Genomic DNA, 16,446 nt, shown 5'->3' on the forward strand with positions numbered 1-16,446 from the left:
CCTGAGAGAATGAGACAAAAAAAAAGAAACTATTCATAGTTATTACTTTATGAGATATCAATTAATTCTACATTCAAAATGCTGAGCTTCAAGCTGGGGGGAGGACGTGTGCACCCCAGCAGGGGTGACAGAGGGGTTTCGAGTCCTGCTCCAGTGCTGACTAGAGGTGGAGCTGCCTGGGTGCTCTCGTGGAGTGTAGTCACGGGCCTAACGTCTCTGTGAGACAGCACCCAGGTAAAAGCCTCATGGCAGTCACAGGTGTGGAAGGAATCCATGGCACACATTTGCCACCCCCGAACGACAGTGTTTTTCTAATTATTAAAGAATTTAAAATTAAATTCCAAAAAAGATACCAGAGAAGAGAGGAGGGGATCAAGAGCAGAATTCTTAACACGTGTACCTGAAAAATTCCTCGTAGCCAGCATAGTTGTCAAGATGGCACCCTGTCAGAGCGACAAGAATACAAAATTAATGCTGCCTTTGCAAATCACTGACCTAACAAAGAAGCAGTTTTTGACAATAAATCTTCTCCTAGCCTTACTTTCAGTCGGGGCAGTTTTGTTTGTTTTTGGTTTTGGTTTCCTGAGAGTAGCAGGCCTATGTGTCTCATAAAGCTGGGACCACCCTTGTGGGTGCAGCCAGATTCCAATTACTAACCTGCACAGCTGTTTTCCACTGAAGGGAGGGACCACGGCACGCATGGCCAGTGATCCTAGCTCTTCATCGTAGCTTTAATTCCAGTGTAGATTCCATTTCCCAAAGACCCAGAAGAAGAGTACTGAGGCTTACACATTTAAAAGCCTCTGCTCATAGCTCTGTTCTTCACACAGAATCTCCCTCCTCACAAAAATGGAAAATTTCTTACCTTCAGTTTTCTTCTGGCATTGAATTTCTTCAAGCAGTCAACAGTCTCCTGTCTGTGCATCATGGAAGCAACAGTAGAACGTTGCTGGAAGAGGAGAAAAATAAACTTAATTGAGGATACTTAAAAGATATTCATTCCTTCACTTCATCAAATTTTTATTAATGGTGCCTGCATCCATCTGACAAACTTATAAGCATTCAACTGCAAGAGTTTCCTAATAATGAAAGACTGATTTTGCCAAGACTATTTGTAAGACAAATTTTAAAGGAGAATGTATTTTTCATTTGATCTTCTGAGATCTTTGGAGAACTGTCACTTACACAGATCCATGGGTGTTTCAGTGCCTCCGAGGCTGTGATACGCTTGGCAGGGTTGATAGTAAGCATTTTATTGATGAGGTCTTTGGCTTCAGGAGTCACTGTGTCCCACTCCGGTGATGGAAACTTTAAAAATATGTTTATAAAGGGTTTTAAAAATGGATACACTCAGTGGAACAGAGAAGAGCCAAATATACTAATAATTTCCTTAAGTAGTGAATTTCTTGTATAAGTTAAATTGTACCTACATATAGACAAACTGATGTAGATATATATATCCCCACTCTATGTATATATCTATATATTAAGATATTGAGTGTAATTGATAAGGGACAAATATGTACACTAAATTGCCATAACTAGTGATACATTCTTAAATTTGGAAAAATAAACTCAATCTTCTAGTCCTCTCAAAGCATATCTGCTTTGATATGAAAATTCAATTTTATTCAGCCTTTCTCATAATTATTTATGCAATTTTTCAAAAGTCAGTAAAGCTGAGACATTGTCACATTGTCATGCTATGCCAAGGTTCAAAATAATGTGTTACACACTTCCACAACTCATCAAGAGTAATAGCAGAGATAATAAAACAGCTTCAATTCCTGTTCCAAAACTGACCTATAAATTGTCATTATTTGGAGTGCAGCAGTGAGAAGAAATTTGAGACTACAAATTTGAGCCTCAGCAGGATTTCATTTTAACACTTCAAAAATGATAAATTTCACCAAAAGAAAGTTCATGAAATTTACTCTCATAACTTCTATTAGTAATCTGTTTGTATAGTAATAATATGCTAAAGAGATTTATTCTAAATTTCTGTGTATAAATTTTTGTTGAAAATTATGTAACCTCACTTTCACTTAATAAGCATATTTAGTAGAAATAATATTCTTGATGGGTTAAGAAAAATGTATATTGCATTAGTTTCTAAATAAAATATCAGGTTCTTTTCTCAATTCATGAATTTTTATAGACAATCTTGAGAAAAAAGGCATTGTCACTGTGCCTTAATGGACTTAAGTTAGTTCACTTTTAGTAGTCATAAAATGGGCAGTTTGTGATCCATTGGCAAAACGAAACATAAGAAAAATGATATTGACTCTTTAATACTTGCAAATTTTTGCCAGTTTAACAACTGTCATTTTAATTCCAGAAGTTTATTTTGGGCAGTTGTAAAAAATTGCTAATCAGGAACTACTGAAGAAACACTCAACCCTGCTTCTTTATGATGTGCAGATCTTCTGATAGAAAATGAGGCGCTGGGTTCAACCTAGATAAAGGTGGGCCCTTTTCTTATTTTTCTAACTTTCACAAAGTCATTCCTTCACATTCACCAAGCAGTGCATTGCAGAGCTCTGTCTTCCCAGAGAGGTGCCTGCCTAGTTCTAGTCTGTAAAGATGGTGAATGTGCTAGCTTGGCCAGGTAAATTACAATTTGGTTTAATTATCATTAGTCTGGCTAAAATGGAATGCTTCAAAATTAAAGATTTTAAATACCTGTGATACACACATCCATCAGAATATTACGTTTAGTCAGAAATGCATTGGGGAGTTCATGAGACCTGATACAATATAATACAGACTTCTCATAACTTTTCTCACAGCCACATTGAGCTTTTAACTTGTACACAGAAGGTGGACCCAATATTGCCTACCACTTAGTTAGCCCACTTAATAACATAGGAAGAGCATGTCCAGACCTTGCATTCTAACTTCCAGAGGACTGTGTGAGGTAAAACCAGAGGAGGTGGTAAATCATATTTACAGACATATTTATCAAAGGAGAGAAAATTATACCAAAGAGCACAAAGTTAAGCCCTAAAGACAAAGTACATACGGTCTTACTCTTCAGATACAGAACTTAATTCATATGCCTACTTTCAAATATCCTAATTGTAAATGAAATGTATTGGAATTGTGATTTTCAAATATTTTTCAATTGTGAAACCCATTCTTCAAATGAAAGTTCTCAGAGAAGTCACTTGGGTAAACAGAACAAAAACAGTCAAAACTGACATAATGGAACAATGTTCTATTTGATACATGGATCACTGCAAAGTATTGTTGGTATGTAATTATGTGATAAGCATTTGAAAATATAATTCAGCTAAACAGGTAGTAACCATTTCTAAAGCAAAAATCTTTTAATTTTTATATGTTTTAAAATGCACTAAGATCCAAATGCTTTGACAAGCAAGGTCCTTCCTTAGAACTACAAACTGTTTTCCTTTCAATCTTAGGAGATATTGAGCTAAAAGGAAATAGAAACTGGATATAGATGCTGCATTTCTTATTCTTTATCTCCCTTCCCCTAAGAGAGAGGAAAATAATAAGGGACATTACTGAAAATTATGCTTAAAATAGCAATGAAAAAAATCTGGTTCTTGGTCAATAAACAAAAAACCCTCGTCTAAAGCTGGATGAACAGTTATTACATACATCATAAGCTCCAGCCTTGATCTGCTGATAGAGTCTGTGCTGGTCTTCATCCCAGAAGGGTGGATATCCAACCAGTAGAATGTAGAGAATGACCCCTGGAGGGAATGAGCATATTAACATAACGTTAAGTCACAGTCAACAATAAGTTAAATGTGGCAGATCCACAATGATATTCAGCCACACCCATTCAAAGAGGGGAAACTGGATTGTTGGTAAACTTCAGAGAGACATGTTCTGATCTACTCTGAAGTGTTCTGTGGAGGGTGAATGCTGTTCCCCCTATGCTCAAGAGCTCTGATAATGTGTCAGGTCCAATGCATGCACAAAAGAATTCTAAAGATGCACAGCAGGACAGCACTGAAGATGAAGCTCACCTGCCATCATGGCTGACACATTTGGCCTCGCTGAACCCTGCCTATATACGACCTCCCTGTGCTTTTATCTATTTAGATACCATGTGATTTTAGTCACTTTGTAGGTTGACATTTAAAAACATAACATGTTATTTATTTCCTTAGTCATTTTGCTGCTAATTAGGACATTTTGTAGAGCAATTGTGCCCTGGTTATAGATTCACGCTCTAAATAGTCAGGGTCCCTGGGAGTGTGGATAACATATAAAGAGAAGAAAATCCTTTTCTCTTTAATGACCTTAGTCTTCAAAAATAGAGTTTTTCAGTAAAACAACTAAACCAGTGTTACTACAGGAGAGTATATGTTACAAAGAGGGAAAATTAAGAGGAAAGTGAAACTGTACATAAAATTCAAAGAATTAAATACTCAGCTTTAATACAATTTGAGATCTTTTTCATAAATATCAATATGTAATTATTCACAAATTAATTTAATCAATACATGATTTAACTTTTAAATTAAAAAAAATTCTTGCATTTGCTTGTTTTTAACTTGCCTTGAAATCATATCTGGGGTCTAAATTTCTCCCAGGACTGTCCTTTTTATCATCATATGTCCCTTCCTCTACTTTTGAAATACTTTATTACCCTGCTTAAGGTCTTCACTTTCTTTTCTAGCTCATTGTCTTGGAGGAAGATCTGCCATTACTCTGACGTCTCCTGCTTTCGGTTCTCTTGCTGAGTCCCCTTAACTGGGGAGGCGGTAAGACAGGTGATACATTGCCTGCAGTGCCTGAGTCTTCTTTTTCCCTTTGCCAAAGCTGGTCTCTTCGCTTTCTTACCTTTATTCTGTTAGTGACACCTAGCCCTGCTCCTGTTCATCAGACTTGACATCTGTATACGATAAACACTGTTGCAGCTAAAATGGCTTTAAACAAGGGTTTATTCACCCTAGACTTTTCTAACCTGCTTCAGGAAGACTCAGTTCAAAAGCCAGTCACTACTGGACTAAAGCATTTTAAGCAACATTCTTAAATAAAAACCCAACAAGGCTTTAAAATCAAGATTGAAAGTTACTTCACCACTGAAGTTACTGAAGTTACTTCAGTGGAGTTAAAAAAAAAAAAAAAGGACAATGCAGAAAATCACAATATATTGGTACCTCCCCTTCACAACATCAAAATATTTTTTCCATCACTACATTACAGACTTAATGTGCATTCATTTAAATTTATTTTCATATTTTTACTATCTGATGTAACAGAGGCATCTAATGACAATGATAACAATGATGATGATGAGTGTCTGTGTTTGTGTTCCCAGGATGCAAGAAGAAAAGAGGATGCACCTAAGTAGTTTTAACCCTCTGCTATGGTTTAGGGGGTGAAGAAGAAAATCAGCTTTGTAACTGGAAGAGTCTATAGCATTTTTTTTTCTTTGTGAAAAATTATGGAGTAATTTTTATTCAGTAACATAGCTTAATAACACAGGCTGCATTAAAAACATTTTTTTAAACAGCTTTATTGGAGTACAATTGCTTTACAATGTTGTGTTAGTTGCTGCTGTATAACAAAATGAACTGGCTATATGTACATAGATATCCCCATATTCCCTCCCTCTTGCATCTCCCTCCTTCCCACCCTCCCTATCCCACCCCTCCAGGTGGTCACAAAGCACCGAGCTGATCTCCCCGTGCAATGCAGCTGCTTCCCACTAGCTATCTGTTTTACATTTGGTAGTGTATATATGTCCATGCTACTCTCTCACTTCGTCCCAGCTTACTCTTCCCTTTCCCCGTGTCCTCAAGTCCATTCTCTTCTAGTAATTTTTAATTAGACATTTTTCTAGTAAACATCTGGAGTTAGACTGTTATAAAATTATAAAGCAGACTCACAACTGTGACATTTAGCGTTCTGGACCTAGGCCGGGCCTGCTTCTGATGTTTTGTTCTTGTGCATTACATCTACTGGTAGACACTTGGTATGGTACTTCCCTGGGAAGGAAAGTCTCACAGACAGTTCATTCCCCAAGAATCAGCAGCCACTGTGTAGATAAATGCTCGTAATTTAATTGTTTGATTGAGGGATTTCTAAGAAAAATGTACTTTTAATAAAATAATAGCAGACTTCCGGGTAAGATGGCGGAAGAGTAAGACGCGGAGATAACCTTCCTCCCCACGGATACACCAGAAATACAGCTACACGTAGAACAACTCCTACAGAACACCTACTGAACGCTGGCAGAAGACCCCAGACCTCCCAAAAGGCAAGAAACTCCCCACATACCTGGGTAGGGCAAAGCGGAGAGATCCCCGCACAGAGGATCGGTGCCGAGCGGCACTCACCAGCCCGAGAGGCTTGTCTGCTCGCCCGCCGGGCGGGCGGCGCTGGAAGTTGAGGCTCGGGCTTCGGTCAGAGCGCAGAGAGAGGACTGGGGCTGGCGGCGAGAACTCAGCCTAAAGGGGGCTAATGTGCCACAGCTAGCCGGGAGGGAGTCCGGGAAAACTCTGGAGCTGCCGAAGAGGCAAGAGACTTTTTCTTCCCTCTTGGTTTCCTGGTGCGCGAGGAGAGGGGATTAAGAGCGCTGCTTAAAGGGGCTCCACAGACGGGCGCGAGTCGCGACTGAAAGCGCGGAGCCCAGTGACGGGCGTGGGACGCTGGGGCTGCTGCTGCCGCCGCCAAGAAGCCTGTGTGCGAGTGCAGGTCACTGTCCACACCGCCCTCCGGGAGCCTGTGTAGCCCGCCACTGCCGGGGTCCCGGGATCCAGGGGCGGCTTCCCTGGGAGAACGCACGGCGCGCCTCGGGCTGGTGCAACGTCACGCCGAACTCTGCCGCTGCAGGCTCGCCCCGCACTCCGTGCCCCTTCCTCCCGCCCGGCCTGAGTGAGCCAGAGTCCCCGAAGAGGCTGCTCCTTTAACCCTGTCCTGTCTGAGCGAAGAACAGACGCCCTCTGGCGACCTACACGCAGAGGCGGGGCCAAATCCAAAGCTGAGACCCAGGAGCTGTGAGAACAAAGAAGAGAAAGGGAAACCTCTCCCAGCAGCCTCAGAAGCAGCGGATTAAAGCTCCACAATCAACTTGATGTACCCTGAATCTGTGGAATACATGAATAGACAACAAATCATCCCAAATTGAGGAGCCAGGTGTCAGTGCTGTGCCTCTGAGGTGGGAGAGCCAACTTCAGGACACTGGTCCACAAGAGACCTCCCAGCTCCACATAATATCAAACGGCGAAAATCTTCCAGAGATCTCCATCTCAACACCAGCACCCAGCTTCACTCAACGACCAGCAAGCTACAGTGCAGGACACCCTATGCCAAACAACTAGCAAGACAGGAACACAACGCCACCCATTAGCAGAGAGGTGGCCTAAAATCATAAAAAGTCCGCAGACACCCCAAAACACACCACCAGACGTGGACCTGCCCACCAGAAAGACAAGATCCAGCCTCATCCACCAGAACACAGGCACTAGTCCCCTCCACCAGGAAGCCTACACAACCCACTAAAGCAAGCTTAGCCACTGGGGACAGACACCAAAAACAACGGGAACTACGAACCTGCAGCCTGCAAAAAGGAGACCCCAAACACAGTAACATAAGCAAAATGAGAAGACAGAAAAACACACAGCAGGAGAAGGAGCAAGATAAAAACCCACCAGACCTAACAAATGAAGAGGTAATAGGCAGTCTACCTGAAAAAGAATTCAGAATAATGATGGTAAAGATGATCCAAGATTCTATTTCCCAGATCCAAAATCTTGGAAATAGAATAGACAAAATGCAAGAAACAGTTAACAAGGACCTAGAAGAACTAAAGATGAATCAAGCATCGATTAAAAACACAATAAATGAAATAAAAAATACTCTAGATGGGATCAATAGCAGAATAACTGAGGCAGAAGAACGGATAAGTGAGGTGGAAGATAAAATAGTGGAAATAACTGATGCAGAGCAAAATAAAGAAAAAAGAATGAAAAGAACAGAGGACAGTCTCAGAGACCTCTGGGACAACATTAAATGCACCAACATTCGAATTATAGGGGTTCCAGAAGAAGAAGAGAAAAAGAAAGGGACTGAGAAAATATTTGAAGAGATTATAGTTGAAAACTTCCCTAATATGGGAAAGGAAATAGTTAATCAAGTCCAGGAGGCACAGAGAGTCCCATACAGAATAAATCCAAGGAGAAATACGCCAAGACACATATGAATCAAACTGTCAAAAATTAAACACAAAGAAATCATATTAAAAGCAGCAAGGCAAAAACAACAAATAACACACAAGGGAATCCCCATCAAGATAACAGCTGGTCTCTCAGCAGAAACTCTACAAGCCAGAAGGGAGTGGCAGGACATAATTAAAGTGATGAAGGAGAAAAACCTGCAACCAAGATTACTCTACCCAGCAAGGATCTCATTCAGATTTGATGGAGAAATTAAAACGTTTACAGACAAGCAAAAGCTGAGAGAGTTCAGCACCACCAAACCAGCTTTACAACAAATGCTAAAGGAACTTCTCTAGGCAAGAAACACAACAGAAGGAAAAGACCTACAATAATGAACCCAAAACAATTAAGAAAATGGGAATAGGAACATACATATCGATAATTACCTTAAATGTAAATGGACTAAATGCTCCCACCAAAAGACACAGATTGGCTGAATGGATACAAAAACAAGACCCATATATATGCTGTCTACAAGAGACCCACATCAAACCTAGAGACACATACAGACTGAAAGTAAGGGGATGGAAAAAGATATTCCATGCAAACGGAAACCAAAAGAAAGCTGGAGTAGCAATTCTCATATCAGACAAAATAGACTTTAAAATAAAGACTACTAGAAGAGACAAAGAAGGACACTACATAATAATCAAGGGATCGATCCAAGAAGAAGATATAAAAATTGTAAATATTTATGCACCAAGCATAGGAGCACCTCAATACATAAGGCAAATACTAACAGCCATAAAAGGAGAAATCGACAGTAACACAATCATAGTAGGGGACTTTAACACCCCACTTTCACCAATGGACAGATCATCCAAAATGAAAATAAAAAAAGAAACACAAGCTTTAAATGATACATTAAACAAGATGGACTTAATTGATATTTATAGGATATTCCATCCAAAAACAACAGAATACACATTTTTCTCAAGTGCTCATGGAACATTCTCCAGGATAGACCATATCTTGCGTCACAAATCAAGCCTTGGTAAATTTAAGAAAATTGAAATTGTATCAAGTATCTTTTCCGACCACAATGCTATGAGACTAGATATCAATTACAGGAAAAGAGCTGTAAAAAATACAAACACATGGAGGCTAAACAATACACTACTTAATAACGAAGTGATCACTGAAGAAATCAAAGAGGAAATTAAAAAATACCTAGAAACAAATGACAATGGAGACACGACGACCCAAAACCTATGGGACGCAGCAAAAGCAGTTCTAAGAGGGAAGTATATAGCAATACAATCCCACCTTAAGAAACAGGAAACATCTCGAATAAACAACCTAACCTTGCACCTAAAGCAATTAGAGAAAGAAGAACAAAAACATCCCAAAGTTAGCAGAAGGAAAGAAATCATAAAAATCAGATCAGAAATAATTGAAAAAGAAATGAAGGAAACGATAGCAAAGATCAATAAAACTAAAAGCTGGTTCTTTGAGAAGATAAACAAAATTGATAAACCATTAGCCAGACTCATCAAGAAAAAAAGGGAGAAGACTCAAATCAATAGAATTAGAAATGAAAAAGGAGAAGTAACAACTGACACTGCAGAAATACAAAAGATCATGAGAGATTACTATAAGCAATTCTATGCCAATAAAATGGACAACCTGGAAGAAATGGACAAATTCTTAGAAATGCACAACCTGCCAAGAGTGAATCAGGAAGAAATAGAAAATATGAACAGACCAATCACAAGCACTGAAATTGAAACTGTGATAAAAAATCTTCCAGCAAACAAAAGCCCAGGACCAGATGGCTTCACAGGCGAATTCTATCAAGCATTTAGAGAAGAGCTAACACCTATCCTTCTGAAACTCTTCCAAAATAGAGCAGAGGGAGGAACACTCCCAAACTCATTCTATGAGGCCACCATCACCTTGATACCAAAACCAGGCAAGGATGTCACAAAGAAAGAAAACTACAGGCCAATATCACTGATGAACATAGATGCAAAAATCCTCAACAAAATACTTTCAAACAGAATCCAACAGCACATTAAAAGGATGATACACCATGATCAAGTGGGGTTTATTCCAGGAATGCAAGGATTCTTCAATGTACGCAAATCAATCAACGTGATATACCATATTAACAAATTGAAGGAGAAAAACCATATGATCATCTCAATAGATGCAGAGAAAGCTTTCGACAAAATTCAACACCCATTTATGATAAAAACCCTGCAGAAAGTAGGCATAGAGGGAACTTTCCTCAACATAATAAAGGCCATATATGACAAACCCACAGCCAGCATCGTCCTCAATGGTGAAAAACTGAAACCATTTCCACTAAGATCAGGAACAAGACAAGGTTGCCCACTCTCACCACTCTTATTCAACATAGTTTTGGAAGTTTTAGCCACAGCAATCAGAGAAGAAAAGGAAATAAAAGGAATCCAAATTGGAAAAGAAGAAGTAAAGCTGTCACTGTTTGCAGATGACATGATACTATACATAGAGAATCCTAAAGATGCTACCAGAAAACTACTAGAGCTAATCAATGAATTTGGTAAAGTTGCAGGATACAAAATTAATGCACAGAAATCTCTGTCATTCCTATATACTAATGATAAAACATCTGAAAGTGAAATCAAGGAAACACTCCCATTTACCATTGCAACAAAAAGAATAAAATATCTAGGAATAAACCTACCTAAGGAGACAAAAGACCTGTATGCAGAAAATTATAAGACACTGATGAAAGAAATTAAAGATGATACAAATAGATGGAGAGATGTACCATGTTCTTGGATTGGAAGAATCAATATTGTGAAAATGACTCTACTACCCAAAGCAATCTACAGATTCAATGCAATCCCTATCAAACTACCACTGGCATTTTTCACAGAACTAGAACAAAAAATTTCACAATTTGTATGGAAACACAAAAGACACTGAATAGCCAAAGCAATCTTGAGAACGAAAAATGGAGCTGGAGGAATCAGGCTCCCTGACTTCAGACTATACTACAAAGCTATAGTAATCAAGACAGTATGGTACTGGCACAAAAACAGAAAGATAGATCAATGGAACAGGATAGAAAGCCCAGAGATAAACCCACGCACATATGGTCACCTTATCTTTGATAAAGGAGGCAGGAATGTACAGTGGAGAAAGGACAGTCTCTTCAATAAGTGGTGCTGGGAAAACTGGATAGGGACATGTAAAAGTATGAGATTAGATCACTCCCTAATACCATACACAAAAATAAGCTCAAAATGGATTAAAGACCTAAATGTAAGGCCAGACACTATCAAACTCTTAGAGGAAAACATAGGCAGAACACTCTATGACATAAATCATAGCAAGATACTTTTTGACCCACCTGCTAGAGAAATGGAAATAAAGACAAAAATAAACACATGGGACCTAATGAAACTTCAAAGCTTTTGCACAGCAAAGGAAACCATAAACAAGACCAAAAGACAACCCTCAGAATGGGAGAAAATATTTTCAAATGAAGCAACTGACAAAGGATTAATCTCCAAAATTTATAAGCAGCTCATGCAGCTCAATAACAAAAAAACAAACAACCCAATCCAAAAATGGGCAGAAGATCTAAATAGACATTTCTCCACAGAAGATATACAGAGTGCCAACAAATACATGAAAGGATGCTCAACATCTTTACTCATTAGAGAAATGCAAATCAAAACTACAATGAGATATCATCTCACACCAGTCAGAATGGCCATCATCAAAAAATCTAGAAACAATAAATGCTGGAGAGGGTGTGGAAAAAAGGGAACACTCTTGCACTGCTGGTGGGAATGTGAATTGGCACAGCCACTATGGAGAACGGTATGGAGATTCCTTAAAAAACTAAAAATAGAACTACCATATGACCCAGCAATCCCACTACTGGGCATATACCCTGAGAAAACCATAATTCAAAAAGAGACATGTACCAAAATGTTCATAGCAGACCTATTTACAATAGCCCGGAGATGGAAACAACCTAAGTGTCCATCATCAGATGAATGGGTAAAGAAGATGTGGCACATATATACAATGCAATATTACTCAGCCACAAAAAGAAATGAAATTGAGCTATTTGTAATGAGGTGGATGGACCTAGAGTCTGTCATACAGAGTGAAGTAAGTCAGAAAGAGAAAGACAAATACTGTATGCTGACACATATATATGGAATTTAAGAAAAAAATGTCATGAAGAACATAGGGGTAAGACAGGAATAAAGACACAGACCTACTAGAGAATGGACTTGAGGATATGGGGAGGGGGAAGGGTAAGCTGTGATCAAAGTGAAAGAGCGGCATGGACATATATACACTACCAAACGTAAGGTAGATAGCTAGTGGGAAGCAGCCGCATAGCACAGGGAGATCAGCTCGGTGCTTTGTGACCGCCTGGAGGGGTGGGATAGGGAGGTTGGGAGGGAGACGCAAAAGGGAGCGGATATGGGAACATATGTACATGTATAACTGATTAAATTTGTAAAAAAAAAAAAAATCTAAGAAAAAAAATAAAATAATAAAAAATAAATAAAAAATAAATTAAAAAATAAATTACAAAAAAGATGTCAATACTATTCACAGTAATCTACAGAAAAAAAATAATAGCATAAATATAGTAGATTTAAACATACTTTCAGGCTGGAAGATTTAAAGAAAAGAGCTACATAGACATTATTGAGCAGACTGATGTGAAATTGTCAATGCCTATTTAAACAAACACTGTTTTGTAAGCTTACTTTGCCTTGCTCATTAGACTAGATTCCAAGGCATTTCTGGGTTATGTGCTTTTTTGTGGCTCTATTTTCTGAAAGTACAGAACAACGATGAGAGTTGTGGCATATTAATAAGGATAATATTAGTAAATTTTATTGTAGATAACACTTGCTGAGCACTTACCTGTGCTTTACTGCATTACCTCATTTAATCTCTATACAGTACTATGAGGTAGATGTTATTGCTCCCATTTCACAGATGAGGAAACAGAAGCCAAGAGTTTAAGTGACTTAATTGTTTGAGCCACAAGCAGCCTTGACAAAGTCATGTCTTAAACATTCCCTGCAGCCACCTTTTCTTTATGAACTTTAACAAGAATGGTCATTTTAAGTTTTAAATTGTTTGTGTTGTCTAATTGAGAGGCCTTGACTTTCACTAGGAAGGTTTCAATTTGGTTCTGCCTTAAATATTCCCTGCAGCCACATTTTCCTTTAGCTGTGCATTTTAACTTGATTATTTTAAAGTTTTTGTTGTCTATTTGAGAGTTCTTGCCTCACTAATAAATATCCGATTTACATTTTCCTCATAATCCTAATATTTTACCTTTTTCTCCTAGGTCAGAGAAAAAAAGATGGCACTAAGACATCTATAACTAAAGCACTAGTATCTTTAAAAGCCAATCAAAGGGTCTTCATTTTCTTTGCAAGAACACTTCAGGGGGTGATATGACCTCCAAATGTCAGATGTCTCTCCTGATGTTAGCCCTTCATGATCACTGCCTAGATATTTCATTAGGGGTTACAAAATAATAATGATATTCTAATTCTATTACACCTTCCTTAGCCTAAGAATAACTTACTTCATCAGCTGTTTGGTTACCCTGAGACATAGTTCATAGAGGAAAGATAGGGTAACTAATTTTTTCCTTCTTTATTAATCAGTTTTCAAAATAATGCATTGGTTCCCCAGCATCCTCCAAAGGCTAGGATTTCTGATGCATTTAGACCATTATTATGAATGCATGGACTTACACTTATTTGATGCTTCAATCCCTTAGTGTTTTTTTTCTTATTTATCCCCTAGTTATCCCATCTTTAACCAGTAGAAGACTCTTCAGTTTGGCTCCTGAGTCCTGTTAATACAAACTCTGTGGCCTTTCATAGTTTCCGTTCTTTCTGGTTATCACCAGATGCTCCTGGATAATCTTGTACTTTTCCGAATCCAGACTTGGAATCAGCCACTTCTATAAGGAATCCTGATTGCTTATAGTGGCAAATGGTATACAGAGACCAAGGTTGGGTACCCTGAGGAGGGCTCTGTGGGAACTACAGGCTTCTTCAACAAATAAATTGAGAAAGGAGGAAAGAGGAGTGAGAAGAGGGGGAGGGAGAGAGGAGCAGAACTTACAAATTAAAAGAGACTTAAGAGACCAAACTGATAGCAAAATTATGAGACAAGTGGGCAAATAGCAAAATTACTAGATCTTTGATAATTTTAAGCAATTATTACATGACATTTAAAATATTTCTATTATTGAACTTGACTTAAATAATCTTGGGGTAGAGGAATTAGCAGGGTGGTGGAGATGAACAAAGATTAGCCATCAGTTCATTATGCTACTATTCTCTCTACTTTGTACAGAGAATTTTCCCTAACATTTTCCATGAAAAGTTTAAAAAACGATTTTGACATGGTCTGCTTCATATAACATTAAAAAAAATGGAAACTACCACTAGTTTTCATTATCTTATGTACATATTTGTGCTTGGGAGATGCTAGATACGTTTGATGAATGAGAGTTGAGAAGCACTGATTACTGATTAGGTAGAAAGACTACATTATCAAGAACATTCAAAACTGATTTTTAATAAAAGCTAGAGTTAGAAAAATGATTACACCTATAATCACATTAATGATTAAAACATTCTAAAGGCTGTTCTTATGAAAAAAGAGGTGAAGAAGCAATGCTGAGAAACTCTTGAGAAGTCAGTGGGAAGTTAATGGAGCAACCTAAGAAGGCATCCACTTCATCTTCTCAGAAAGCAAAGGGCATAGCATGAGCTTGCATGCAAAATGCAGGTGGAGTTTGGAAATTAACTAGTGAGGGATGAGTATGGCTCCTTTTTATCCTTTATGCAAAAAATAAATAAATAAATAAATAAATCACAATTCATATAGGGAAAGTGTTCAACTAACACTCTGAGACCCACAGAGCCAATGATGGGTAGAACAAAGACCTAAAAGATCAAGGCCAGCAACTTAGAAAATTATTTTTCTGATGATGAAAGCTATTTACACCATGTAGTAGGGGTGGTAAACTGACAGGCTTTCTGGAACCAGGCTGAGGTGAGTGCAGGTGCCTGCTGGGCATGAGGTAGGCAGGAACCAGGGGAGAGCATGTGTCCATTTGTCTGACAGGTACAGCGGCCATATAAGAACAAAAGCACCTTGTTATTAGCTCTTTCAATTACTTTAAAGAAGCCAGAAACTGATAGTTTCCAGAAAAATCTTCTGATAATAAATTAAAAAGATAAATGTTAACACCTTCCAAAATAAAAGGTCTAACTGTCTGGCCAAGATATCTGTAGACCACCTGTTTGCAACCTCTGCTCTATAATGTAAGAATTCTAAGATTTGCTGCCCTAAAGGAATTTGCAACTAGCTGAGTTATGCTGCCTAATGTTGGTGTACACCAAAATCACCTGGCAAACTTGTGAAAATGCAAATTCCTGAACTTCATCACAGAGAATCTTATTCAATGGTTCGTGGGTGGGTTCCAGAAAAGTTGTATTTTTGATAAGCACTCAGGTAGGTCACTTTGAAGCACGTGATCTGTGATCCACAGTTTGAAAAACATCAAGTCAGGGAAACCATAAATACTATATCTAGAGAAATGTCTGAAAGTGTGTAAGTTCAGAATAAGAGGATATTGGTAGAGACTGTGACTGGGAGTAAAGCTCCATGGGTTGAAGATTGATGAAGATGTGGGTCATAAGGGATGAAGGCAGATTGCCTTCTAAATGTGAGGTACACCAGGAATGGTCCAGTGTAAGTGCTACAGAACTGGTTGGTAAGAGCAACAAACTGTCCAGTAGGCTTGTGATTTCAAAACAGTAAATACTTTCTCAAAAAGCTCTTGATGCTGACTTATTCCAGCTGAAATATGAAAAGGCTAAGGCTCAGAAATCAAACAATTGCTGGACCTAAATTGGCCAAGAAAGAAAAATATTCCATAATATTTCAAAGATTTGTCAAAAGTTACTGTACATTCTGTGACAGCCACTATATTATCACTCATAATTGTTCTGATACATAATTCAGGTAGAGAAGTTGCAAGATAAGGGGTGTGTGTGTGTGTGTGTGTGTGTGTGTGTGTGCGTGTGTGCATCTGTGTGCCCGCTATGTTTATAGACTCACATTTATTATTTTTTAAAGCCAAGATGTAGAAGGAAGTTCGGTTAAAAACCAGTGATTCAGTGACATCTATAAACATTTGCTCATCCCATTAGGGAATTATGAAACTAGCTATATATGCAAG

The 16,446-nt window shown here is 38.4% G+C and overlaps 1 protein-coding gene across 8 annotated transcripts in view; it reads right to left on the reverse strand.

Annotated features, from left to right (window-relative positions):
- CAMK2D (calcium/calmodulin dependent protein kinase II delta) overlaps nucleotides 1-16,446 on the reverse strand; it is a gene marked incomplete at its 3' end in the record, with an annotated part of 293,535 nt that overhangs the window by 54,148 nt on the left and 222,941 nt on the right. For all 8 annotated transcript variants that reach the window (XM_081226703.1, XM_081226704.1, XM_081226702.1 and 5 more), the window contains exons 9-12: nucleotides 3,625-3,719; nucleotides 1,186-1,308; nucleotides 866-949; nucleotides 401-443 (exon numbers count right to left, since the gene is read on the reverse strand). In XM_081226703.1, coding sequence (XP_081082829.1) covers nucleotides 401-443; nucleotides 866-949; nucleotides 1,186-1,308; nucleotides 3,625-3,719 — 345 coding nt within the window. The remainder of the gene's footprint in view (nucleotides 1-400; nucleotides 444-865; nucleotides 950-1,185; nucleotides 1,309-3,624; nucleotides 3,720-16,446) is intronic.

Source organism: Mesoplodon bidens (assembly GCF_964165515.1).
Source record: "Mesoplodon bidens genome assembly, chromosome: 1".
Lineage (NCBI taxonomy): Eukaryota > Metazoa > Chordata > Mammalia > Artiodactyla > Ziphiidae > Mesoplodon > Mesoplodon bidens.